We start from the raw sequence: 26,003 nt of genomic DNA, 5'->3' as shown, positions 1-26,003 counted from the left end.
AAAACTCTCACACGGTTGCAATTTAAGATGAATTATTTAGATACATGAAAATTTTGAGTGAAAATCACCGAGCGCCGGTTTTACTTTTTCATTTTTCATTTTTTCTAGTTACGACAGCCAACATGGCAATGATAGTTCCGTTCAGCCAAATAATTAAAAAAGTTTGTTGGTGAAATCACGTATTATTTAGCATTTTATTTAGATAATAAGAAATAGATATCTACTTTATATCGTGTAATAATATTTTTTGGACATAATAAATGTTTAGTGGCGAAATAACATTTTTTTTTCACCTTCGAACTCTTTGGTGAGAACGTATGGATTTCGGTCAATGAGATGGTCTATGTTGCTCTAAGAAATATGTTATGGATTGATGACGTCACTGTTTAGAACGCTTCTGATTGGCGTTTCAGTAATAATGGCCGATTGGAGAATTTTGCACTTTTATTTTATTGAATATATTAATAATCCTTCAGTTTATACTGAGATTGAGCCATTTTTTAGAATCGTATTAACATATATGTTTCTTTGAAACCATTATTTCCATGATTCTTTGTTACTTGCAACAGGCCTATTGTCAGATTAAGTAACAGCACAATTATAGCATTAACTTGGACCACTGGACTTGTGGAGAAGTTATTGCTTACAATTGTTTGTACATTTTGACGATTACAATTTCTAAAATGTAAATCACGAAATGCGTGCAAATAGTCAAATTAATGAAATAGCTAATAGCAGAATGGGGTTGGCCGACCGGTTAAAGTATTTTCCAAATGGCGCCAGCATAGCTTATTAAATTACGCTGTCAATCCATAGAATTTATAAAAAAATTTGGAATGTTATGGTCTGGATGCCAGCCCTTTAAGCCAAATCTCATAAAACAAAACTAGAGATAGGGGTAAGCTAAGGCAAAGACATAATTATGTAACTTCGTATAAGACGAATAAAGTCTAAGGAAAAAACGTGCCTCGGAATTCAAGTAAAAGTCATTCTCGAATAGATGCCGCACACACCTTTAGCCTATCCTCGGCTAGATGGCGTGACGACACCGTTTCATATTTAACAATTTTAACACATAGATATCAGTGAATGAACATGGATCAAAATTATATAAAAATAATAAAATCATTTTATCAATATATATACATTTTTTGATAACTTTATACGTTTTCATTTTGAGTTTTAGTCGTGTGTCGATAGATCGCAGTAAATTTACAGTGACTACAAAATTTACAATGACAGGATCCCTCTATGCTAAGCTTAGGGCGGCGCCATCTATGCAAACCTTTGGCAGTTGCCCAAGTTGGACCAAAAACAAACCAAAAGAGTCAAATCCATGCACAATCTACTTAACGATTTTTTTACCTTTCGACTACCTATTGCATACATCCACACGCAATGCATACCTATATTGTATTGGATTATCGTATTGTATACAAGAAATAAGAAAGCTTTCTCTATCTGATCAAATAAATGATTTATCTATTTCCCTATCTGTTTTTTTTATGTTTACCCTTTAGCGGCTATAGCGCAAAGCACGGCATGGCACCAAAATTACTTGCACAAAACGACTGCACCACCATGCACGATTTGCATTTAGATTGGGTGTGCAATTTGTGTTTTTGTGGGGGTGAACCAAAATTGCTATGATACGAGTAATAGTAGTTTACAAACAAATTACTTACGTAATTAAATTGTCACGAAATCTAATTTACGAATATACAAGGAAAAACAATAAAAAAGTGGATTCATAACAATACTATAAGAGTATGATATCATACAACTTGTCTGTATATGTATTAAGCTACAACCACAAGCAAACTTGAAAAGATAAAATTTAATTAAGAATGATTTATTTAATTAGGTATTGTATAAAACAAAAGATGTATTTTTTTCGTTGTAGGTACACATAGCTATTTTTTACCTATCGGTCAAACGACCCAAACGTGTCTACCGTCACAGTGTGCAGTCGCAGACCTACCTCAAACTTGGTGCAACCGCAGTGTAATAGTAAAAATATACATAAAGCGTACCTTACAACAAATGATAAAAATGGTTCTTAAAGAAAAATACAAAATTGTATGATAGTACGGAACCCTCGTCGCGAGTTCGAGTCCCACTTGGCCAAAACTCAAAACAAAAACACTCGACGAAAAAGCACCAAGATTTTCATGACGCCTAGCGACATCTAGTTAAGAAGATAAGAGAAAATTTGTGACACTCAAATTAATTTACACTAGATGGCGCTTCACTACGGTCATACTGGAACGGGTAGCAAAATATTTTATTATGAAATTATTGTGAAGAAATATATTGTGCATTAAATTTTAATAATGCCGATAATAATGACAATATCTCAAAAACAATTTTCTGAATTTTATAGCCAAGCATAGACAATTAGATGTAATCGAAAAACCGGTAACTTCCGACATGCTAATTTGACATTGAAGTGGGCAACATTGCTCTCTCCTAGTCGTTGGCCAAGCGCAGCAAACGGAGATGCAAAGAATTCGCAATCAGATAAATTAATACGTCATCTACCATTATAGTGTGATATTTTATCATACAATTAGTTCGGCTACAGTTGTAACAAACAAAAACACAGTAAGTAATCCGAGTGCTGAATCGCTTCGTCCTCACGCCACTGATGCGTTGTTTGGTTCGCGGTATCTCTATACAAATGCATAATATAACCTATTCTCGCTTTGCATAAATCTGTTTGAGTGTAGCCTTGTAATTGATGCAGATGCAGTGTAAGTGGTAATAGCGTAATGCGATTATAGTCATAGTGAGCACGTCATCGGTGCGAAGCCATCGTGTAGTGATCGTTTCGCGCGTTTCGACCTCCACTGATACTGACGCGTCTGGTGTATTGCAGGCAGAATGCCGGCCGCGCGGGGCGTTAAACGCACAGCGTCGAAAACCAACTCTGCCACGTCAGCCAGCGTCCCGAAGAATAAGAAGAAACGCGCAGGTAAGATTTGGAAGTGTTCCCTTGCAGTTGTTTTCTTTACCTTTTTGTCCAACGTCAATGACCTGTCAAAGTACGATGGCGGGAAATGCGTCGGTCTTCTGCGTTTCTTATTTTTATTTATTTACTAAGCTTTGCATAGGCTTAATTAATAACTTAGTAACTCTAATTGAAAATCAAATGTATGTTACATGTAATTTTTATACTGTATTAATTATACTTGGATTATTGAACAATTTATTAGATTTTGAGGTTATGCATTAAAATTAAATATTTCAATCGTAAACATTAACATTTAATGAATAAAGTATTCTAATTAGTATAAGTAGTTGTATGTTACTGCTACATTATGTAATAATCTCACCTCTCTAACGTAGGCATATTTAAATTTATGCCTTGGCTATAAAAAAAATCATGATAAGCAAGACCATAGATAAAATCATGGAAAGTTTACATGCAGCCGGCCTATTACTTAACACAATAATAACATGCTATAAATAAATTCAGGGTTACGCAATGTTTACTCTAAGCGTTATCTATGACTCATAAGCATATGAAAAAATTGTAGTATGATGTATCAATACATCCATAAATCTATATATTTTTTAACTGACTAAGCCGCTAAAATTTAATAAAAGTACCTATGGTGTATCTATGTATTCTTAATCTTTATAATAAATGTTCCTCATTTAAGAACAGTACTATTTCCTGCAAATCAATTTGAAAAGAATGATCCTGCATAATTCAATGTTGGCCATTGAAAAACCGTTTATAACCATCTGTCTCACTTACTCATGTAATGTAGTGGTAAATTACTACAGTAGAATCCGCTTATAATGACATCGAAGGGAAGTGACAAACACGTCATACTGAGCGGATGTCATATAAAACATAGTTGTACAACTTCTTATGTTTGATATGTTTTCCAAATTAATCTCAAATTCCTTTGTGAGAAATGAGTTTTATTATACTTGTAACAAATATCAACTTGTCACTGACAATCAAAACTAAAATACCTGACACACCACGAACGCCCCAAACGTCCTCGCAGGGAAAGACCTGGTGACGGCCACGAAAACCAGCGAACGTGTCAGTATAACCGGACATAATTTCATGGAAATAGGATTTTTAGGTCATAGTAAGCGATTTGTCACTATAAGCGAAGTCATCTTATCCGAATTTGTCACAAAGAATTTTATAGTAAAACCAAACTTCGCACAGTAATTATGTCATAGTAAGCAGTTGGTCAGTATAAGCGGAGTCATAATAAACGGATTCTACTCTACAATGATTTGTCTTGTTTACACACATATGGGTTAGGCTGCAGAGAATTTCAACAACTGCACTTTTATGTAAGAAATATCAAAATTTGTAAAGTAGGAATGTAAAGAGAATTCTGTCTTGACCATTGTAGAATTTAGACCTGACCTCATTTGAAAATAACTTAATTATACAAAATTACATAGTCTATCCTGTATAATGCTCTGACACATATTTTTGTATTCCAGCGTTCCAGCTTGAAATACCGAGCGCACCCAAGAAGAGGGGTTCCGTATTCACATGCGGCCAGGGTGATGTAGGCCAATTGGGTCTTGGGGAAGATGTTATTGAGACCACTAAGTAAGTCTGAATATATGTATGTATGGTTCATTAACATACATCGGGGTTTTCGGGCCGGGAATGTTTTACACTAGTTAGCCAAATAACAGGTAAAAACGGTAAAAAACGATACTAATTTAACATTTCTAAGCACATTTGGACCTTATTACCTGTGTTTAATTCATAGTTTGGTAATTATTTTACAATAAACAAAGTTATAAATACACGAAATCAGTCCCGGCCCGAAAACCCCAATGTATGGTCATTAACTGATTTATATTCCAATTATTGTATATTCCAGATATAAAATCTGTCATTTTAATACAAATACAGGTGGATTGGGTAGCAAATTGGCCACTATGTTGATGAAAACTACATTTAGGTCAATTTTTGCTGATGTACCTAAGTCACAATGAGAAATAGGTTCCATTATCCTTAACTTTTGAGAACAGGACAGACTCGCTTCTCTGTGTTTTAGACTTAAAAATCAGTAACATTAAAAGTATTTCCATAATCCAATATTGTTACCCATTACCCTCAATACAAGCTGTGTTACTATGGGACTTATTCAATTTGTGTAATAATGCCCTATAATATTTGTTGATTTATTACTATATACTTTTGGTTTGACATCTCAAATATAAAACAAAAAAATAACAATAATAATTTATTTCTTACTTTCAGATTCAAGTATGTGTCGGGTCTCGGGGACAAAATTGTGGATGTGTGTGCCGGTGGCATGCACACCATTGCTCTGGACTCTGATGGAAAGGTAACACAATCTTCTTCATATAATGAAAGTTACTGTATGTAAAAATGTTATGAAACTTAGATGAAGTAATGACTATTAGCTTTTCAAAGTGTATTCATCCTTACCTGTCTTATCATGTAAACAAATGTGACATCAAAGTGTCATTCCAACAATATGATTCATAGAAAATCTTGACACCGTAATTCTAGACATCGTAAAAACAGATGTTTTTGAGATGATCCGTTCGCGTTCGTTAGTGTGATTATTGATGTGAATCTTATTAGAAATGATATTTTTGAGCGGTTATTTGGTTGATTTCAATACCTTGTGAGTTTCTTTAAGTATACAACAACATTTTAAGTGATGATTATTGTGTAATTCCAGAGAAAAGTGTGATATTGTCTTTGAGAAGTGTTTGATTACATGGTAAGACAAGTAACGATGAATACCGTTTATTTCCAGAATTATTTAGTAAATTTTACAGAAGTGGTTTCCTTTTATTGATAAAGGCACCACTTGATAAAACTTTTTTGCCTCAGAATGTTTGTAAATAAATAAATTATAAACTTATCAGGTGTGGACCTTCGGCTGCAACGACGAAGGCGCGCTCGGGCGCCCTACGTCCGGGGAAACTGAGGAAGGCACCGCGGGCGCTGTGAAACTCCCCGCCAAGGCTGTCGCCATCTCGGCCGGGGACTCCCACTCCGCCGCCCTGCTGGAGGACGGGCAGGTCTATGCTTGGGGAGCCTTTAGGGTAAGAGACAATTTTATCCAAGTTATCCTTGAGATCTTAATTCCAGATCATTGCTCCCGTTGGGAGCTTATGACTGGGTCATTAGGACGACAGCTATTCAAGAACCTTAACCTTTTGACAGCCACAGACCGCTCTGGCCGTCATCGGAAATCGGTCTTGCCACGGACGCCAACGACGGCTACAGCCGTCAGCTTCGCCAATGTAATAGGGACTTACGCCGGACTCCGTAAAGTTCAATTTCACTTAAATAATGGCGATTGCCTGGCGTCCGGGGCACGGCATATTCCTTCGCCGTCTGGCGTTCAAAAGGTTAACCCTCAAAGGCCCAAAAATAGCCCATCTCGGCTGAAGACCCACTCTTTCCACTTGGTGAACTTACAAGTGTACGCCAGCAAATACAGTGATATATTTAAAATAATATGATTTGTACCCAGGACTCGCACGGCAGCATGGGGCTGGTGGTGCGCGGCCGCGAGGGCAAGGCGTGCCGCGAGCCTGTCCGTATCGACATCGGCGAGCCCGCCGCCGACGTGGCCTCCGGCGGAGACCATCTCGTCATCCTGTCTGTGAGTACCTACATGATGTAGCTTTGCAATTCTCAGTCTCGTAAAGTTGGTCTTTATATCTTTGTAGGGTGCATAGGATAAAAAACCGGGCAAGTGCGAGTCGGACTCGCGCACGAAGGGTTCCGTACCATAATGAAAAAAAAACGGGAAAAAATGCAAAAAAAAAACGGTCACCCATCCAAGATCATCATCATCCATCTACTGACCACGCCCGACGTTGCTTAACTTTGGTCAAAAATCCCGTTTGCTGTATGGGAGCCCCATTTAAATCTTTATTTTATTCTATTTTTAGTATTTGTTGTTATAGCGGCAACAGAAATACATCATCTGAAAATTTCAACTGTCTAGCTATCACGGTTCGTGAGATACAGCCTGGTGACAGACAGACGGACGGACGGACGGACAGCGAAGTCTTAGTAATAGGGTCCCGTTTTACCTTTTGGGTACGGAACCCTAAAAACATTGTCTTTTACTACTAATGGCGACCGAAACGCCGATTACTAATTTTTAACCTATTTCTAAGCTAAGTTAGTGAACGGCGTTGAATATCAATTATATAAAATTCCCTCGTAAATGGAGGCATGTCTACATCTAGCGCTGTTTCGCGCGGCAATTTCCACGCAAGGCAACGGAGGAAAGTTAACCTTTTGAATAACTAAAGGCGACAAGTAATCGTGCTCACAGCGCCATGAACACATAAGTGTTATGGCGTACGCTGCCAAAGCAACCCTCACACTTTCAAGTAATTTATTTACTTTTAAGTTATTTACATTAACTCGCTTGCACCCATGACCTTGGCGTGTGAGTGACGCTTTTGTTTATGACGTGACGCGTTCAAAGGGTTAATGTTTGCATGTTTGTTCACAGACGACGGGTGGCGTCTACACGATGGGTTGCGGCGAGCAGGGCCAGCTCGGGCGCCTGGCCCAACGCTCCGCCTCCAGGGACTCGAGGCAGGGATTCAGTGAGTAACTAAACATTAAGGCCAAGTGAAGGTGATAATCGTATGTAGAAAACGCCAATTGTAATTTAAATAATATATGGAAATAGTCACGTGACATTTCGTGTCGTACGGTTGCGTTCGTGGCCCACAAATGGTCTCGCCGGAAGATCAGCGCTGGCTCTCCGGTCAGTATTATGCTGAGGCGAGCCCATTTCGTGGTAAACTTTAACGCTTAACAACTTTATTAATATCTGTAGTTTTTAGTTATACTCTTGTATGTAATCTTAGTTTTAAGTTTATCACGAATAAAATGCTTGATTCTGATTCTTTTCGCAGCATCTGTCATCTCTAGTACATTGTAGGAGAGGACGGAAAACCGTTAAATGATGGACGAGTGCGTTTGAGGGCCGACATGTTAGTGGAGGCCCTCAAAAAATACGAGTCCATCTTTAGCGTTTCCGGCCGAGGCATTACATAGTGCTTTTCACGACTACTGCGAGGAAATAAGAAACATTTGCATAACTATAAGTACTAGCCCGCGATTTCTCTGGTAGCAAATTACTAGCCACTGCCTGTGCTGTCTCTTGAATTTCGGTAGGCGTCAGCGTACGAATATCATTATCGTCACTAGATGAACTCATTTTTATAGCGAGCGTAGATACGTGTTTCTTTTATTTTTTAGTCAAACACATTTACACTATCTAGTTCAGTAAGTATTTTCAGATCCCGCCTTTTTTACTTTTTTTATCACTTTACAAGAGGCGTTTTTCTGTTATTTGCTTCAAACCGACTCTAAACTTAGAAGCGTTATTGTTAAAAAAACCACAAACAGCTACAAAAGTAAAAAACGCCTTAGGCGTGAATTGAATGGATAATTGTTAAAAAAAATGAACTTAATGGTTTTGACATTTCTTTTTTTTTAAACAAGAAATTGGTCCTATAAATAACCTATTTTTATTTTTGAAGGAAAAAGTTGCGCCAAAAAGAAATTTTATTGATTTTTATGTTTTAAATGATACTCATTGCTGTAGCGAACCGTCACCAATGACAGATGATGATAACAATGAAACATTGTAGTAGTGGTGGTTCAGGTGCTACAGCTATTGCCTACTTTCCAGCTTGGTTTTAGACCATCTATTGCCACATTTCCGAACAGTGGCGTGAAAAATACATTTTTACATTTCGTTTGGCGTTTGTCGATGTAAGATTATGATTTTGACTAGGCTCCCAGTTTTGCACAAAAGATCCCTATGGGTCGAAGTGTATCCGCAAGGGCCCCCGAAAACAATAAGGTAAGGCCCCCAGTTGGCCGTTGACTGGTTGACTGGCCGAAGGGTGTCAAGTTCCGGCGGTTCCGCGGCCGGCTCCCTGACACTGCGGGGTTGCGAACTGCATCGCAGCCATAATTGTGTTTTTAGTTTTAAGATTTATTTTGTAATAATATGTATGCTAGTTTTAAGGTATTTATCTATGGGCCAATAGTTGCCTGAAAATAAATGTTTTCATTCATTTCATAATCGTTTATTGCAACCATGGTATTACAACATGTACTACTCTACTCCGTTGGCTCAGCGACCCAAAATGAGACTTGGCCTCCGACACAAGACAACGCCACTTTTCTCGGTCCTGTGCGACCTCTCGCCAATTGTTGACTCGAAGTTCGCGCAGATCCGCCTCCACCATGTCACACCAGCATTACCTGGGGCGTCCGATAGGACGTCTTCCTGCTGGGCGGCCCAGGTATGCTCTTTTCACGTTCCGATCTTCATCCATTCTCTCAAGATAGCCCAATTAACGGAGTCTCACAGCTTTAGTCTCCCCCATGATGTTAGGTTCAGCCACTAGGTCTTCGATCTCAGGGTTCCTAAGGACTGAAGCTTCCGTCTGGTCTTTGTTTTGGGCCCAGTATCTTTACAAGATGTATCAGTTCAATTATGCAGATTGGTATATTGACCAATCAAACAGTTATTTTTAATATTAGGGATATAAAAAGTACCGTTTATGTAGTGCATGTACTCAAGTCCACTAATTTGAAAATGCTTACCGTTATTTTATTTTTTCACCTCAGGAATCAATTAACAAAATCCATGATCCCATCAGGTGCTCTACTGGCGCCGGCGAAGGTGACCCTAAAGTGGGCGGCGTCGCACATCTGGGCCGGCTACCACGCCACCTTCGCGCTCGACGTCGCCGCTGACAAGATGTTCGCCTGGGGGCTCAATAATTACGGGCAACTCGGTAAGAACAACTAATAATATACGTACAGTCAGCTTCAAATAGATAGTCATCTTTCTCGCGTTATCCAGGCATTTTGCCACAGCTCATGGAAGCCTGGGGTCCGCTTGACAACTAATCCCAAATTCCGAAAATGACGTAGGCGTAAAGCGACTGCCATCTGACCTTCCAACCCAGAGAGGAAACTAGCTTAATAGGATTAGTCCGTTTCCTCACGATGTTTTCCTTCACCGAAAAGCAACTGGTAAATATAAAATATGTCGGAATACATCATGTTTTGGCCATCATTATTTATATGGTGACAATAGTGTGTTACGATGTATTTGAACGAAGAGTTATTCATTCTAGTAAATGTGTAAAGTGTAAGAAAAATTCGTGCTCTAAGTTTGACGGCTGAAGTAGGTTGCGCTGTACGGCGCCATGTTTTGTGGTAAATTAATTGTGCGCCATCTACTTGAATTGTCATATTATAATGCACGTATTTTTCTTAAACTATACATCTTTATATCAATGACACTTTTTATACCACGTCGCAAACAAGCATACGGCCCGCCTGATGGTAAGCGGTCATCGTAACCTATGGACGTCTGCAACTCCAGAGGTGTTACATACGCGTTGCCGACCCCTAACCTTTATTGATATTTTTATGACATCTAATATTTAATTGTTTCTAACAGGTATAACAGGAGAAAAACGCAAGACAGCCCTATACGCGCCAACAGAATGCGACGCCTTCACTCAAGGCAGCGGTTGGCAGAGAGTTGCTTGCGGGCAACATCACTCGCTCGCTTTGGATTCTAAGGGGCAAGTGTTCGCTGTTGGCCGATGCGAGTATGGACGGTACGTATATAGAAATAGAAATTTATTTGCCAGAAATGTGGTAAGTACAGAAATAAGGTGTTAACATGCAATTTTGCGAGTTCAGCACATTTCGCCAATAATCTTAATAGCAGCGGTCGGCAACCTTTTAGCAGCCAAGGGCCACATAGCAGTTAACGAAGTGGACGCGGGCCGCACTTTGTTAATATTTATGACTTTATCAGACATTGTCATTTGTCAATATTACATTCAAAATAGCCAGGGAGGGTCGCGGGCCGCTGGTTGCCGACCGCTGATCTATAGGCATGCAAATAATTTTTTTTTTTAGCCTACCAGTATATTATACTATACATTATTTATATAATATCATATAGTCATCCGTCGCATTTCGTCGTCATCGTCGTATAAAGGCGGGATTACACCAGTGTGCGTCACAAGCTTATTCCGTACAAAAATGGCTGTGCCGCACACTGGTGGAATCCCGCCTTTAGTCAAATTAAATGTACCAAAATTGTAACAGCTAAGTAACGTTATTTATCGACCCAGAAATGGACAGAAAGTTATCAGTGTCTGGTATCAATTGTCAGCGTTGTCTAATAGGCCCCAGAAATCCGAAATGTGGTCTAATAGTGAAAATTCGTGACACGTAAAAATTGTATTATGTATTGGTATTGCCCCAAATCGAATTTTCAGGTTCTGACTATATTGTATGGTTAAAAATCGGGACAGCTAGTCACCTTACACCCGGAGGATCAGCCAAAGGCTACTGTTGGTCACAAAAACTTCAGACCTGCTAGCATGAGTTGCATTCTCGCGCGCACCTTCATACATCTTGCGAGACTTCAAGTATGGACACACGCGCGACCACGCAACTCATGCTAAACGATCAGATTTCCACCGTACAGAAAGGACACTTCCTACAAAACCGTAGTTTGACAGCGATTCAGGGTCGAATCATGTCAAGTCAATATCCCTTCCTAACTTATGGCACTATCCCTTTCGACTATTTAGGGTTGTCAAAATTCAAGTAATTATCTTATCTGTGGTCGTGTACGCAAAGGGACGTCAAGTTGTGTCAACCCTAATAATTGCTCGGAGCAATGCTGAGCCGCACGGAACCGAATTTGCCCGAAGTCAGGAGTGACTCCCCACTGTCTTAGCTAACAGATACGAAACCTTGTTAGGGGGCTTTCCCAAGCTCTAAATATTGATTTATTATTGAAAATAACTAGGGATGTACCGACTAGTCGGGAAAGCCGACATTTGTAGTCGGCGATTAGTCGGCGACTAGTCGGCAAAAATAGCCGATTAGTCGGCACTTTATAAGTGACAGAAAAACGGGGCAAAAAGAAATAAACATCAAATATTACCATAAGCTTTTCACCTATTTTACCCAAATTCCTATTTAGGGTGCTTACGAAAATATTTGTTCGAATATTGACAGTGTAGTCGCTTTCTTGTCCGGTTGTCGTATGAAATATAGCCCTAGGATTTTTTTATTTTTTTATGTATTTTATTATTCAGCATTACTTATTTATAATATGACGAATAGCGCGACGAAAGGGGTAAAACGGTTGTTTTTTAAGTGTATCTGAACCGAACTTAGACGAAACTAATGATCCGGCCGACTAATCGGCCATCCGAGCGCCGATTAGTCGGCTAGTCGGGCAAATCAATAGTCGGTACATCACTAACAATAACCTAATAAACTGATCAATTCACAGGTTAGGCCTCGGCGATAGGGCAGGAGACGCGGAGACCCTCGAGCCGGTGCCGGCGCTCGTCGGTAAGAAGTGCGTCAGCATCGCCGCGGGCACCTGCAACAGTTTCGCTGTCACCGATACAGGTATCGTTCACTTCAATATCCTTTAACACTAAAATTATACTAAATTAATAAAAATAAAACCTAAACTACAATAAAAAATCGCCCCTCGGCAAGGTGCCGTAGACGCTGGCAGCATTACCTCGCTGAATTGCAATGCTTATGCGTTGTGCGAGGAAGCTGCCAGCCCTACGGTCCCCAGTCACATCCACCAGCCTCTTTGCTAACGCTCCGAAAATTTTCATACCCTTTTTAGTCGCCGTTGCAGCTGATGAAATACGGCGTTTCGTGAACCAAAGATTTCCTTTGTTAGGATTGGTTCTTAGGACCTAAGGAATCATTTAAGCAATGGAGCCACTTCTTCTTCACGTTTAAACCGCTAAACTGATTTAGATGGAATTTGGTATAAAGATTGTTTGAGTCTGGAGAAGGATAGAATAGTTTTTAACCCTAAAAGTCAACACTTAAGGGTGTGAAAAGGGGGGTGGAAGTTTGTATGAGGAATCAATTACCGCTGAACCTATTTAGATGATATTTTGTATGGTCTGCATCTTTTTCCAGTTAAAAATGATACCAAATGTGACTTAAAGAGATATTTATCTCAGACATCACCAATGCTGAAAACTTTTTAGGGTCTTTTGCAGTCCTAAAACTCGTGATTGGCTCTTCTCTTCAAGTTTGCCGACTCTTTTTTTTTTTCAATTTAAAAGTTATACTATTTCTTTTACAAAAATCTGATTGGTTGCATAGGAATATTATTATTTATATTTCAGGTGAGATCCTCGGGTGGGGCATGGGCAGCGAGGGCCAGCTCGGCACGGGCGCCGCCACGGACGCCGCGGCGCCCACGCCGGCCGCCGCCGCCTTCCAAGCGCGGCGGCCGGGGAAGGTCGCCGCCGGCGCGCAACACACTGCAATACTCGCGGTTAGTGCACTATTACACGGAAACACACATACTCAACATTATGTACCTTATACGCTTTACAATAATACATGAATTCCCAACCCAAAAATACACATCTTAGGGCCACTTGCACCATCCCACTAATCCGGGGCCGACCTGCTAAACCGTTAATCCGATGTCAAATTGTACTGGTAACCATGGTAACTCCAGGTTTAGCCGGTTAATTCCGGGTTAGTGGGTTTATTCCAAAAACGCTCTACTTTACCGCTATCGCCATCGAAAAGACCACTCGATCATAGTACTAAAACTACAGATCATTTTAACCTTTTGAACGCCACGCGTATCGTGTGCAGCGCGTCATCGTGAACCTGATACACGAAGATTGATATTAGACTAGCCGAGCGCGTCAATTCACGTCTTTGGCGATCAAAAGGCACTACACTCTTAGTTTTGGCTACACTACAAAACAATGCGTAGCAATGGGGTTGGCCAGTCGAAGTATTTAGCAGATGACGCCAGCATAGCTTGCCCTGTCAATCCCTAGAAATGTGTCAATTTTTTGTTTTCTTAATGGAATTTCATGCCCTGGATGCCAACCCTTTAAGCCAAATCTCATAGAAAAAGAGGCAAGCTATGATGACGAGCCAGCTATGGAAACCTTTTACAGTTGCCAACCCCATTTAGTTCTAACTATTGGAATATTTAATGCAGTATAATAATTACTAGAGAAACTACAAAAGACAGGGTTGAGTGGAGGAAGCGAGGAGAGGCTATTGAGGCCCACCAGTGGGACACTAAATGTAATGTTTTGGAAAGATGTGTCCCGCCGAGTTTGTTGCCGGTCCCATATTGGGATAATAAATAAATAAAAATAAAAAAGCCTTTTATTTCTCGCCAATATAACGTACAAACACATAAAATTTAAATAGTAAACACAAAAAGACATGCTTAAAAAGTCGCAGTACATTTTCATAATTATGTCCCTATTCTATCATGCAATTTTTTGATGAATTCCTTATTGTTATTTATTAATTGCTCATTAAGTTTAATATTTAATTAAATTGAATATTTTCATGTCATTTCATTTCAAAGATATTTTTTTATATTAATCAAAATTTACAAGGAGATAATAATATAATACAGTAATAGAGTTAACAAAATGCAGATAATAATTTAAATGTCAATAGTCAATAGCAATAGGTATAATAATGAAGTATAAATAGCAATGTCAAGCGAGAACCCCTCTTAGCTGAGGGTAAAGGCCTCCTCCAGCGATGACCAATGGTCTCTATCTTTGGCTTGTGTCATCCATAGTTTGCCAGCCGTATGTGTGATGTCGTCTTCCCATCTGGCTCTTGGTTTTCCTCGTTTTCTTTTGCCTAGCGGTCCTGGCCATTTAGTTAGCACCGTTGTCCAGCGACCGTCGCTCATGCGGGCTACGTGGCCTGCCCACCGCCATTTCATTTTTTTTGAGTAGCTTAAGGCGTATATTGGGATACCCTCCTCCAATTGAGGGGGGAATTAAATCTTCTCGAGGCAGAGGTGTAGGGTTGGAGCCGGTGTAGCTTTATTTGACGTTCATAAGCTCATTATAATATGCCTACTTGAATAATAAACTATCTATATCTTATCTTTACCGAATTAGGCTAATTAAAAAAAATACTACTAAAAAGTTATTTAATGTAGTGTATTACTACTAAAAAGTTATTCCTCCCAACAGCTAGACACATCACCGGTCAAAGAAAAGTCCCCGACACCAGAAATGGAGACGGAGGAACAGCCAGTAGAAGCGAAGGAGACCAAAGGAAAGGAGAAGCCGAAGGGCAGACAGAACAAGAAGCAGAAGAGAGGAGAGCAAGAGGATGAGGTGTCTTCCACGTCGAGCGCGCAGCCTGAAGTACCGGAGGAGACGAAACCGCAGGTATGTAATCGTAGCTAACTTATGGCCACGACTTCATTCCTAAGGACGGTTTCAGATTGGCGTTTTATACGCACTGGCACGAGGGAACAGTCGCTCGGTAGAAAAGGGCCGGATACAGTGGCTCACTCAACCTAAATTCAACACGAGAGAGGCAATATTTGGGCGACTGAGCCACTGCTGTTTCCGCCTTGACCCTATAGAAGTATAGACCAACTGTAGTGAAATATAGCGCGCGTGTAAACGCGTAACGCCGAAACGACCGTACACACGCAGAAAATACTATGTGAAACCACTCTCATTTCTATTATTGCCTTTGTGTTTTTTTACCTTTAGGGGAAAATAGGAATAATGATGTTTGATACAAGTTTTTATCGCCTGGACGAGTACGTCGTATTTGACTTCTTACCACTCATTGAGATGATTCTATGACACATCCCCTAGGTGATTTCTTACTAATATTATAAATGCGAAAGTAACTGTCTGTCTGTTACCTCTTCACGCTTAAACTGCTAAATTTGGTATGAATATACTTTGAGGTCCGGGGAATAGAATATGTTTTGTTAAAGAAATCATAATTATACGCAGACAAAATCACGGGCAAAAGCTAGTACATACCAAAGAGAATTTAAATAGAGGCGTATTGCCAAAGTAAATTTTGTAGTCACAGTAAATTTACTGCCATCTTCCGACAGATGATTAAAACTTTTAAAACGCCATTTGACACATACCAGTGAAAGAATAAGGATCAAAGTCAACTGGTGCTCTAAGTTTTAATCATCTGTCGAAAAATGGCAGTAAATTTACTGTGACTACAAAATTTACTATGACAATGACTCTCTATACACTCTATTCTCTTTGTACATAATAACTAACACGGCTAGTTCAATAAATTTAAAGGCTACAGTATTTTTTTTAATATTCTTTAAAACATTTAGGTAAAAAAGCGGCGAAAATCATCATCGTCAACTTCAGTACCGGGACGCAAACCAAAAAAGCAGTAGCGGCTCGGATAGGACAAGACATACTTATTTATAGGCACGAATGCACATTTATTATGAAACCGGGGTATTGGTGGCAGATATTAACTAAACTGTCATGACTTCTCATATATTTTTGTACGAAAAACATGTCCATTTTGCCCCCTCTACTCTACTGCCTTTGTCCTACCTATCGGACCACATGAAAAAAAAATTCCGCTTGGTTCGATTAACTAATCGGACTAATGAAACTATAATTTTCTTAGGCCACGTGGTCCCACTAGGGGAACTACGTGAATACGACATACGACATATTCTATTGTACGATATTGATTTACATTACATTAATATAAGAAAAAAAAAATGAATGATATAGCCTAGGGCAATAGTCACTGTGACCAAATGAGTTCATTTGGTCCGATCGGTAGGACGAAGCGGAATTACAATTCCTTGTAGTCCGATTAATCGAACTAATAGGAAAAAAAGTTTGTGGTCCGATCGGTAGGACAAAGCGGAATTACAATTCCTGGTAGCCCGATTAATCGAACAAAACTAATAGGACAAAAAGTTCATGTGGTCCGTACGGTAGGACGAAGCGGAATTACAATTCCTGGTAGTCCGATTAATCGGACCGCGCGGAAAAAAGTTCATGTGGTCCGCTTGGCACAAAGGCAGTAGGACCACGTGACCAGAGCAATTTTGCCTCGGCCAACATGATACAAAAACTGGTTAAACTGTTTTCTTATCTCCCAAATACTAAAAGGAACGTATCTACTACGCAGTATATCTGGTTTTATACTAAAAAATTGGTTCAATTGGGTATATAGGCACAGAATAAATAATAGAACTACCATACAAAAAGGACACTTCCTACAAAACCGAAGTTCAGGGACGAATCATGCTGTCCCTTTCGCTTTGGGCTATTTAAGTTTGTCAAAATTCAAGTCATTATCTTATCTGTGGTCGTGCACGCAAAGGGACGTCAAGTTGTGCCAACCCTAATAATTGCTCGGAGCAATGCTGAGCCGAACGGAGCCGAGAATGGCCGAAAGGAGGAGTGTCTCCCCACTGATGGTAGTATATTGGGTAATCAACTTTTATATTAATATCTGGGATATGAAAACAGTATTCAGTATCAATCGAAGTAATACATAAGAAGTCACTATAAGACTGTTGTTTGAAATGCCACCAAGATACCGGTGTCCGGTTAAGTCTAACAACAACCTACAGTAGAGTTTACATTATTTTGAAGGGTTTGGCAACACATATACATTTGAATAGTGGTGGTTTATTTATTGTTAAAACTTTACGGCGGTTATCCCACTGGATACGATTTGTACTGTACTTTAGTATTAAGCTAGATATAAGAAAATTTGTGTGCCCTGACAGGGTGTCATGGAAGCTTCCTGTATAACTGTAATAACATCCCGTGTACATGACTATACAAATAAACATCTTATCTTATCTTACATCTTTCCTATGTGCGAGCGGGATGTCGCTATAATACGCGCACAGCGTTGTCTCGCTCAAACACCGGAGCGACGTGCGAATCGCATCCAGTGTGAGAATCGCCTATATCTAATGGTTGATTTGGGGGGTTGTAAAAAGTAATCATCGTGAAAATTAAATGTTCTTTATTTTTTTGAGGTAAAATGGAGTAGTGATAGGGTAAACTAACCAATGATTGGCCCTTTATAGTACAGTCAGCAGCATACGTTGCTAAGCGGGCGAGGTGTTCAAAATGATCTTGACGCGACTTTATTGTTAAGAGTATAAGAGCGTGTCAAGGTAATTTTGAACACCTCGCCCGCTTAGCAACGTATGCTGCTGACTGTACTCTGGTTGGCTCCTTTTTTCTAAGTTCACTACATACTTTAAAATTTAAGGATATTATTTAGTAAAATTGAATGGGACAATGATTGATGGAGAGCCGACAGTCGACCAAGAGTAATTTGTATAGGTCAGGGAATGGAACCGGTTTTTTGCAAATGTAGGACTCAGTTGTCTTTTTAGGTAACGACTTCGTATTATTAGATAGCCCAATTAGAAATGGAATATGTAATTAACAAAGCACGAAAAAATACCGGTTTCGTTCCCATACAAAAAATACCGGTATCCAATCCCTGTTATAGGTTACTAGTAATTAATTGAATTACTTACTTTAACATTCGCAGTAGTATTATCATGTTGGGTAGCTCGCGGTATTTAGCTAGTAGTGATGTCCTGTGTTCGTCCATTTTGGTGTGTTTTAGATAATTTACTTGAGAGTAATATTTAATTTGTTTTTTAGAAGGTAAATGGCGATGAGAAGAAAGAAACTCCAATGGAAGTAGACGAATCTGGTAAGAATTTATTATTTCTTTTTGATATGATATGATATATTTCTTTATGATAATAGTTATTTGTTTTACAAAGGGGCAAAGTTGTTGTTTAACCGCTCGTGCTATATTGATACCCGAGCAAGCGAAAGATTCCAAAATTGAACCACGAGCGTTCGAAATATGGAATCTTGAGCGTTGCAAGGGGTTTAAAGCACGAGGGTTAAGCAAAACTTGCCCCCGAGTGAAATACAAAATTTTTCACCACACCAACCCGAAGCAAATATTAAATGTGACATGTGAATTACTGATAATGAAGCTTTGCTTTGCTTTTGAAGTGCAAAGTAAGCCTTTCCGAGCTGGTGTGGTGAAAAGTATAATAACAGGTTTTGTCCAACGCCGTGCATCCTCAGAAGCTCTGGCAATAGTAAATTGTGGTGTGTCACAAGGGAGCAAAATTACATATTTACGGCGAGGGCGTATCATAATCCCGAGCGTAGTGATTCAAGTGTTAACGCCCAAGATGGAAATAATTTTGCTACCACGTAACACATACTGCTTTTAACATGAGGGCTTGTGCACAAATCACGCGCGGTTCGATAGGGGGAGGGGGGGTCACGAAAAAATCACGATAGATCACGTTGGTGGAGGGGGGGTATAAGGAAACCTCACGTGTATTTTTCTACAGTGAACGAAACTAAGAAAAAAAAAACCTACCACATGAGTAGATACTTTTTCTCGGTTTCGTTAAACATAAATCTTCACTCTGCACTTCAAAATAGCGAGTATATTTAACGAAAATAGAAAAATAAACAAGATTTTCTGTATACAACACTATTTATCTTAAAATTAGGTCGAAAGAAAAAATTTATAAAAAAATACACGTGAGGTTGTGTGGGGGGAGGGGGGTTGCCAAAAACCTCACTAAATATCACCATGGGGGAGGGGGGGTCAAAAAGTAGTCGAAAACACTTCGCGTGATTAGTGCACAACCCCTGACCTATGAAGAAATCAAAATCATTTGCAAAAAAAAGTGTCCTAGAACAGAAAAGTGCCACTTCGATCAGTTTGATCCCTCCTAGCGGGGAAGAAAAAGCCCCTTTTCGAATAGGTGATGTGAAACTTAGTTTTCATAATAAGCTTTCTGACTATTCCATCAGTCATAAGTTATGGGCAGCTTTATTAACCTTGTTTTTATTCACAGACAACTCACAAGACAAAAAAGAAGACACGCAACCCGACACGGAAGCTGTCGAGCCACCAAAAACGGAAAAAACAGAAGCGGCACCCACAGAGAAAGCCTCAGAACCAACCCCGGAACCGGCACCAGAGAAACCTGAGGCAACCAAACCAGAGCTCTCCGACTCCAGCCAAGACTCCCAAGAGACAGACAAACCGACAGACGTTGAGATGAAAGATGAAAAAGTGAATGGGGCACCGGAAGAGGAGAAAACGGAAGTGGAAGCCAAGAAAGTGGAGGCGATACCAAACGACACAGTTGTGGCCACCACGGCGTGATCCTAGAGTTTAGCGTGTGTTTGTGACGAGATTATTGCATAGACTGTGAAAAGCTGTAGAGTTATACCAGGCTATAGTTCGTTTTTTAGTATTAGAAAAAGACTACGCGATCTTGACGTGTCTTTTAATTGAAAAACGCTTTTTAAAAAACAGTAACTATTACTTATGAAAGCAAAAGTATGTAAATAATCGTATATGATTCATAATTGTTACATGACTTATTTTTCAAGGGTGTTTTTTAATAAAAAGACACGTCAAGATTGTTAATCTTTTTTCTAACTTTAAAAAAACTAACTAATCTAACTATAGTAGCCGTAACAGACTACTGGACGGCGACCTTGATGCGCTCAAAATATCCGTTTCTAGCTCTAACTTATAGCTGCGTCCTTAACGTACGGCGACTACCTTACACACTATCGATAAGTGCACCGCACCGCACCACGGTCGCGGTGCGGTAGTCTGTTACGGCTTTAATTGGGCTGCGATTTTGATAGCCCAGACTGTGCAAGTGGTATTTAAACGTCATAATTTCATAGAAGTTTGACGTTTAAAATAACACTTACACAGTCTGGGCTGTCAAAATCGTTGCCAACGTAGCTTGGTCTTAACTCTAGTACTGTTGTCATTTGCGTGGTGCCCGGCACAGGTTGAAAACTACAAATGTTTAAAAATAAAATTAGCTATATTCAGACCCAGCTCACTTTGCACGGCATTTGCTTACACTAAGTGTGGAATGTCGTCATAAACGTCAAATTTTTATGAAAATGTGACATTTATAACGACATTTCCACAATTTCTGTCAAAATAGATGAAAAGTTACCTTAACACGGACTCTACAAGCAATTTCGGTGTAACTGTCTAATTTGTTGCGTATCCCGTAGGCCATACAGCGCCATCAACTTCAGCTGGGTCAAACTTGGGAGGGGGGGGGGGGGTGATTTTTTTTTTAGTCCACTAGTATCATCAATAACTCTTTAAACATAATCATAATATACAGACGAATTTGAAACGAAACGTATTTCAGTTTTCAGTGTAGTGACTCCAACATGAACTTAGATACCTAAGCATAATATAGATAAAAAGATAAGATGAAGATTTTGAACGTGAACTATTCAGAGGGCCTACTGCGAGAATAGCATTCGAAGTTCGAGTCGAAATTCGCAATTTTCTATCTTTCTCGGGGATCTTTCTCTTTTACTCCAGTGAAGGCGTAATTAGAGTGACAGAGAAAGATGCCCGTAAATAGCGAACTTCGATTTTCGCGGTTATAGACCAGTAAGGAGCTTTTATCAGTCCATGTCCAATAAAAAGGAGAATTACACTCCTTTGTCACAAATGCTTTCAAATTCGGTTAATGTAAGGCTGCTTGCACACTACCAATTCTAAAGACAGGTATTTAAAAAATTAAAAAGTAACGGTTTATTTTTGTAAAACTTTCGAAATAAGTATTAATGTTGTCAATACTTAAGGAATTTAAATTAACTATGTGCGGGCCGCCTAAAATATTCGAAGTGTTTCATATCAAACAGTAATATACATTCAATAGTTCAATTCTCTCTCAATAGCGAATTAGTTAATACTGTACTTCGATCAGTATGGATTAAAAAACCGGTTTTGTCTGCTCAAACGTGGTTTTATCCATGGTCTGATTTAAAGGCCTCTACTCACCTTGCAACAAATCGGATACGATTTTTGATATGTTGCGGCTAAGTCGGTAATGTATCAAATTTGCATGCGATTTGTTGCAAAGTCAGTAGAGGCCTTAACTGTAGATAAAACTACTTTGTTTTATTAAATCCGGTTGTTAAGATAAAACCGGTTTTTTCCTACATTAGCCGTTGATGTTCATTGTAATCAAATTGTTGTATATTTCATAAATTTATGACGAGATTTAAATATTAAGAGTTGCGGTTTGGGACGCCCGTTCTTCGACCTGTATTTAAGCTAAAATAATTTGTGTATTTCCGTTTTTGACATAATAATGTGATTTTGGTGTAAGTTGATGGAAGTTTTTTCCTGCAATGCCATTGGTTCGCTACATTTAGTCAGGGTCAGATTTTTAAGCCAATCAAATCGTACCTTGATAACCATTTTGTCAGATTGTAAGCGGTTACATTAGTAATCAAGAAGTAGAACATTGAGGTTGCTAGATTGCTATTATAATATAAGTTCGTCAAATGTATGATTGTACAAATTCTGGACTATCAGGGATCAGAACTTCGCAGTAACATTTAGTAAACTATTTGTTGAATTGTTTATTTTATTTTATAGATATTTTCGTGCATGATTCTAAAGTACAAGAGTACAATTTCACGACGCTACTGTTTACTTGTTACGATAATATGAACTATAGTTATAATGATTGTGTTTTAATAATAAAAACGTAGTGGAAATATTTGGCTTTTATTGGTAACCCCCGTAGGATAATCAATCACGTTTTCATAAGGCAAACACTATATATTAAAGTTTCTATTTTAGGGTGGAATTCCATCTGTCCAACATATTGGTCCAATGTGTATTTGCATCTCACATTTGCTTATTGAGAGAGTGAGCCGCAATGCACATTTGACAAAGAAATTGGGCAGATGGAATACCGCCCTTATATAAGTACTATAGATGGTCAAACCAATTTGTCAGTCAGTAAGAACCAGGAAAACTATACTCATCCTTTTCTTTTGGGTGCTAGTACTAGTGTAAGACAAATATAGTATGATTCTCTCTGTCTATGATTGAAATGAGACTCCTAGTAAGAACCAGGAAAACTATACTCATCCTTTTCTTTTGGGTGCTAGTACTAGTGTAAGACAAATATAGTATGATTCTCTCTGTCTATGATTGAAATGAGACTCCTTTGACAAACTATAATAACCTTTGTAGGCTACGGCCGACTGGCCGGTTAACATTCGATTGGCGTTGTGTACAAAAAAAAACGACGATTAATTGGCTAGGCACCCTATTATAACTCGAAAACGTAAAATTGGCATTAACGGATCACAGGCACAACACCAAATCCCTACGCCATATCCCTAAAGGCCGTAACACACTATCGCACCACACCAAGGTCATTGTGCGACGCACCGATAAGTAAGAGCGAGAAAGAGATATCTATTTCTCGCTCTTACTTATGGGTGCGTCGCACAATGACCTTGGTGCGGTGCGATAGTCCCTTACCACTATAATATATGTACATTCGCCATCAGATATATCGGAGCGGCCAAGGTGTTCACAATATCTGCACACGCACTCTTAACGCCTTGACAATAGAGGCGTGGTCAGATATTTGTGAGCGCCTTGACCGCTCCGATATATCTGATGGCGACTGTACATACAAAACTGGTATTATATATGTTATCAGTTACTGAATTTCGAGACTAGAACGTGAGATTACTACGCGCGTACTAAGGAACGACACGGATAAGCGCGCGGTTAGTGCTTTTGATTTTATATCTTATGGCTTTAACATAAGGTGCAGAATTGATTCAGCGCGTCAGAGGCCTGGTTTACCCAATTTGCCGCTAGATGTCGCTGCGCTACTCCAGTGGAAATCGTACATCAAACGAACTAGTTCGGTCTTTTAGTTCCTTTAGTTCAGTTCGGTCTTTGAGAGCTGGGAATGTATGAATCGATTTTACCTTATTTTTTTTTCTAAATTTTTGGCAACTGAATTACGATTCAAGTTGTACGATACTATATGACGTTTAAACATCAAAAAGCTAGACACAATAAAATAAAATAAAAATATAGAAAAATATTTGTTTTTTTTTCATACTTTTCAGGTTTAGGACTGTTTGTCACTCTTTTATCTCGTTCGCACTCGTGCCAACGTCATTGTGAACCATTTCGTTCAGTCTATTTTATGTTTCACTCATGTCAAGCGCTCATCAATCCCACTGAACTAAAGGACCTAAAGACCGATTAAGAGCGTGCAAAAAGATTTAGTTCCTTTCGGTCCTTGACGGGATTTCATTCTTAACAGTTCTAAGTTCATGACCGACACAAGCCTACAAGAAAAGTCTGCAGCGATTTTAATAGCCCACGCAGTACAAGCGTTATTTATTACGTCATAATTTCATACATATTTCATAGAAGTTTGACGTTTAAAATACCACTGCGTGGGCCTGCGTGGGCCGTGGGCTATCAAAATCGCTGCAGACTTTTCTTGGTTTAACTCTAGTAGTAATATTATTGGATGATCACGTCCCTACATAATTGCGTAATGTATACCTCTTCAAACGCTGAATAATGATTTATTGTAATAGTCAGGCCAAGACAAGTCTGCAACGTTTTTGATAGCTCACGCAGCAAGTGTTATTTTTAACGTGAAACTCCTATGAATCCATGAAATTATGACTTATTAATAACACTTGCACTGCGTGTGCTATAAAAATCGTTGCAGACCTATCTTGATCTAACCCGAGAAGAATTCAACAAGAATGTCATTTCATTCTCCAGGGTTAAAGGGGGCGCAAAATAAGTTAAAATACATGTTATTTATGATATGGTTTATTAATAAAGGTTTTTAACCAGAATTTATTTGGATTACAAACACTACGGACTTTGAGCGTTTACAGAACAGGGTTCGAAAGGATAATCATCAAGAATAGTTTGATAATTATCGATTTGAAAATAAATAGGGTAATTCGCCAGTAACCGGCCGCCCTAAACTAAAAATGAATTCTATTCGCCTATAAAGAGAATTCATTTTAGTATAAGGTGGCCAGTTATTGAAACCTTTTTTAGTTTCTGGCGAATTACCCTAACTGTCTAAATGGCATGCGGCAATTAAAAAGTGAACGTAGTAGTCGTAACGTCTTGTAAAATTCTTGAGTGAAATTCTCAGTTAAATAAATACAGCATTATACAGACCTGTAATAATTATCTAGATTATTTCGAGCCCTGTTAGTGTTACAAAATAACAATCAATCGTATTATTACATGAATTCACATCTGACTTGAATAATATTTCAACAAACATTCAATGGTCTATAACGACTGCAAAATCCGCATGCATACGTTTTCATTATTATATCCATCAAGAAATATTTCTTTTAGAGTCGGTCCATAAAAAGTCTACAGCGGATTTGATAGCCCACGCAGTGCAAGTGTCATTTATACGTCATAATTTCATAGAAGTTTGACGTTTAAAATAACACTTGCACTGCGAGGGCTATCAAATCCGCTGCAGACTATTCTTGGTCTGACTCTAGTATACATTGCTTTGAACGAGTGGCCAGACATAGTACTGAACAGATTTGTGGAGAAATTGGGGGAGGCCTTTGCCCAGCAGTGGGACACGACAGGCTCCAAATAATAATAATACATTGCTTTATCTTATAATACAAAACCTTTTATAACATTTTGAACAACGCGAAAATTTAGGCCAGACAACAAAACACTGTCTAATATCGCCGATAGAATCATAGTGGCACATTCCATACTCGCCTACAGCCGACGTCAAAATATGACAAGGTTTTAGTATTAAATGCCAGTTAAATTATGAAGGAGTTTATCAAATTTCAAAAATCTCATATCAAAAATTATAAGTATTAAATCGTACATATGAAAAAGGCGCCAACTCTACATACATATCACATTCACTCTCAATATAGCAAATACCAACTGCTGTCTGTCAAAGGTTTGCATAGATGGCGCCATTATAGCTTGCCTCTTTCTCTAGTTTAGTTCTATGCTTCGAGCAACACCGGCTTCCGACACATCGGAAGGGAGGGGCCCAAGCGATATCTCACCGTACAAATCTTTCTGCCATTTTTCGCGGGGGGAAAGGTGCACACAGTCGCACTTATCACACACTTACATACAAAATCCAATCTGTAATGACGACACAAATACATAGAAAATGACACACGTCAAAGACAAATCTTGCAAACCTCGATCTCTTTTTGTG

At 39.0% G+C, this 26,003-nt stretch overlaps 1 protein-coding gene and 1 long non-coding RNA gene across 4 annotated transcripts in view; one reads left to right on the top strand and one right to left on the bottom strand.

Moving 5' to 3' along the window:
* The window catches only part of LOC134801905 (uncharacterized), a 537,245-nt gene that overhangs the window by 369,876 nt on the left and 141,366 nt on the right, over nt 1-26,003 (bottom strand). The window lies entirely within an intron of this gene.
* On the top strand, nt 2,444-22,491 carry LOC134801819 (regulator of chromosome condensation). Of its 3 annotated transcripts, none has more exons than XR_010145723.1 (15): nt 2,444-2,604; nt 2,879-2,974; nt 4,480-4,591; nt 5,255-5,342; nt 5,896-6,075; nt 6,510-6,641; nt 7,509-7,605; nt 9,685-9,822; nt 10,497-10,659; nt 12,363-12,484; nt 13,234-13,385; nt 15,085-15,285; nt 18,553-18,604; nt 19,785-20,946; nt 20,980-22,491. XR_010145723.1 is itself a non-coding variant. In XM_063774448.1 (14 exons), exons 2-14 carry the CDS (start codon nt 2,884-2,886, stop codon nt 20,096-20,098), a joined length of 1,842 nt encoding a protein of 613 aa, XP_063630518.1. In that variant the 5' UTR covers nt 2,444-2,604; nt 2,879-2,883; the 3' UTR covers nt 20,099-22,491. The 3 variants fall into 3 exon arrangements, 1 of the variants encoding a protein (XP_063630518.1); XR_010145724.1 differs by lacking the exon at nt 20,980-22,491 and adding an exon at nt 16,221-16,320 and having other exon boundaries at nt 19,785-19,857; XM_063774448.1 differs by having other exon boundaries at nt 19,785-22,491.

This window comes from Cydia splendana, chromosome 23 (genome assembly GCF_910591565.1).
Source record: "Cydia splendana chromosome 23, ilCydSple1.2, whole genome shotgun sequence".
Taxonomy (NCBI): domain Eukaryota; kingdom Metazoa; phylum Arthropoda; class Insecta; order Lepidoptera; family Tortricidae; genus Cydia; species Cydia splendana.
The sequence above is the reverse complement of the archived record's forward strand: the minus strand, read 5'-3'. Positions and strand labels throughout refer to the sequence as shown.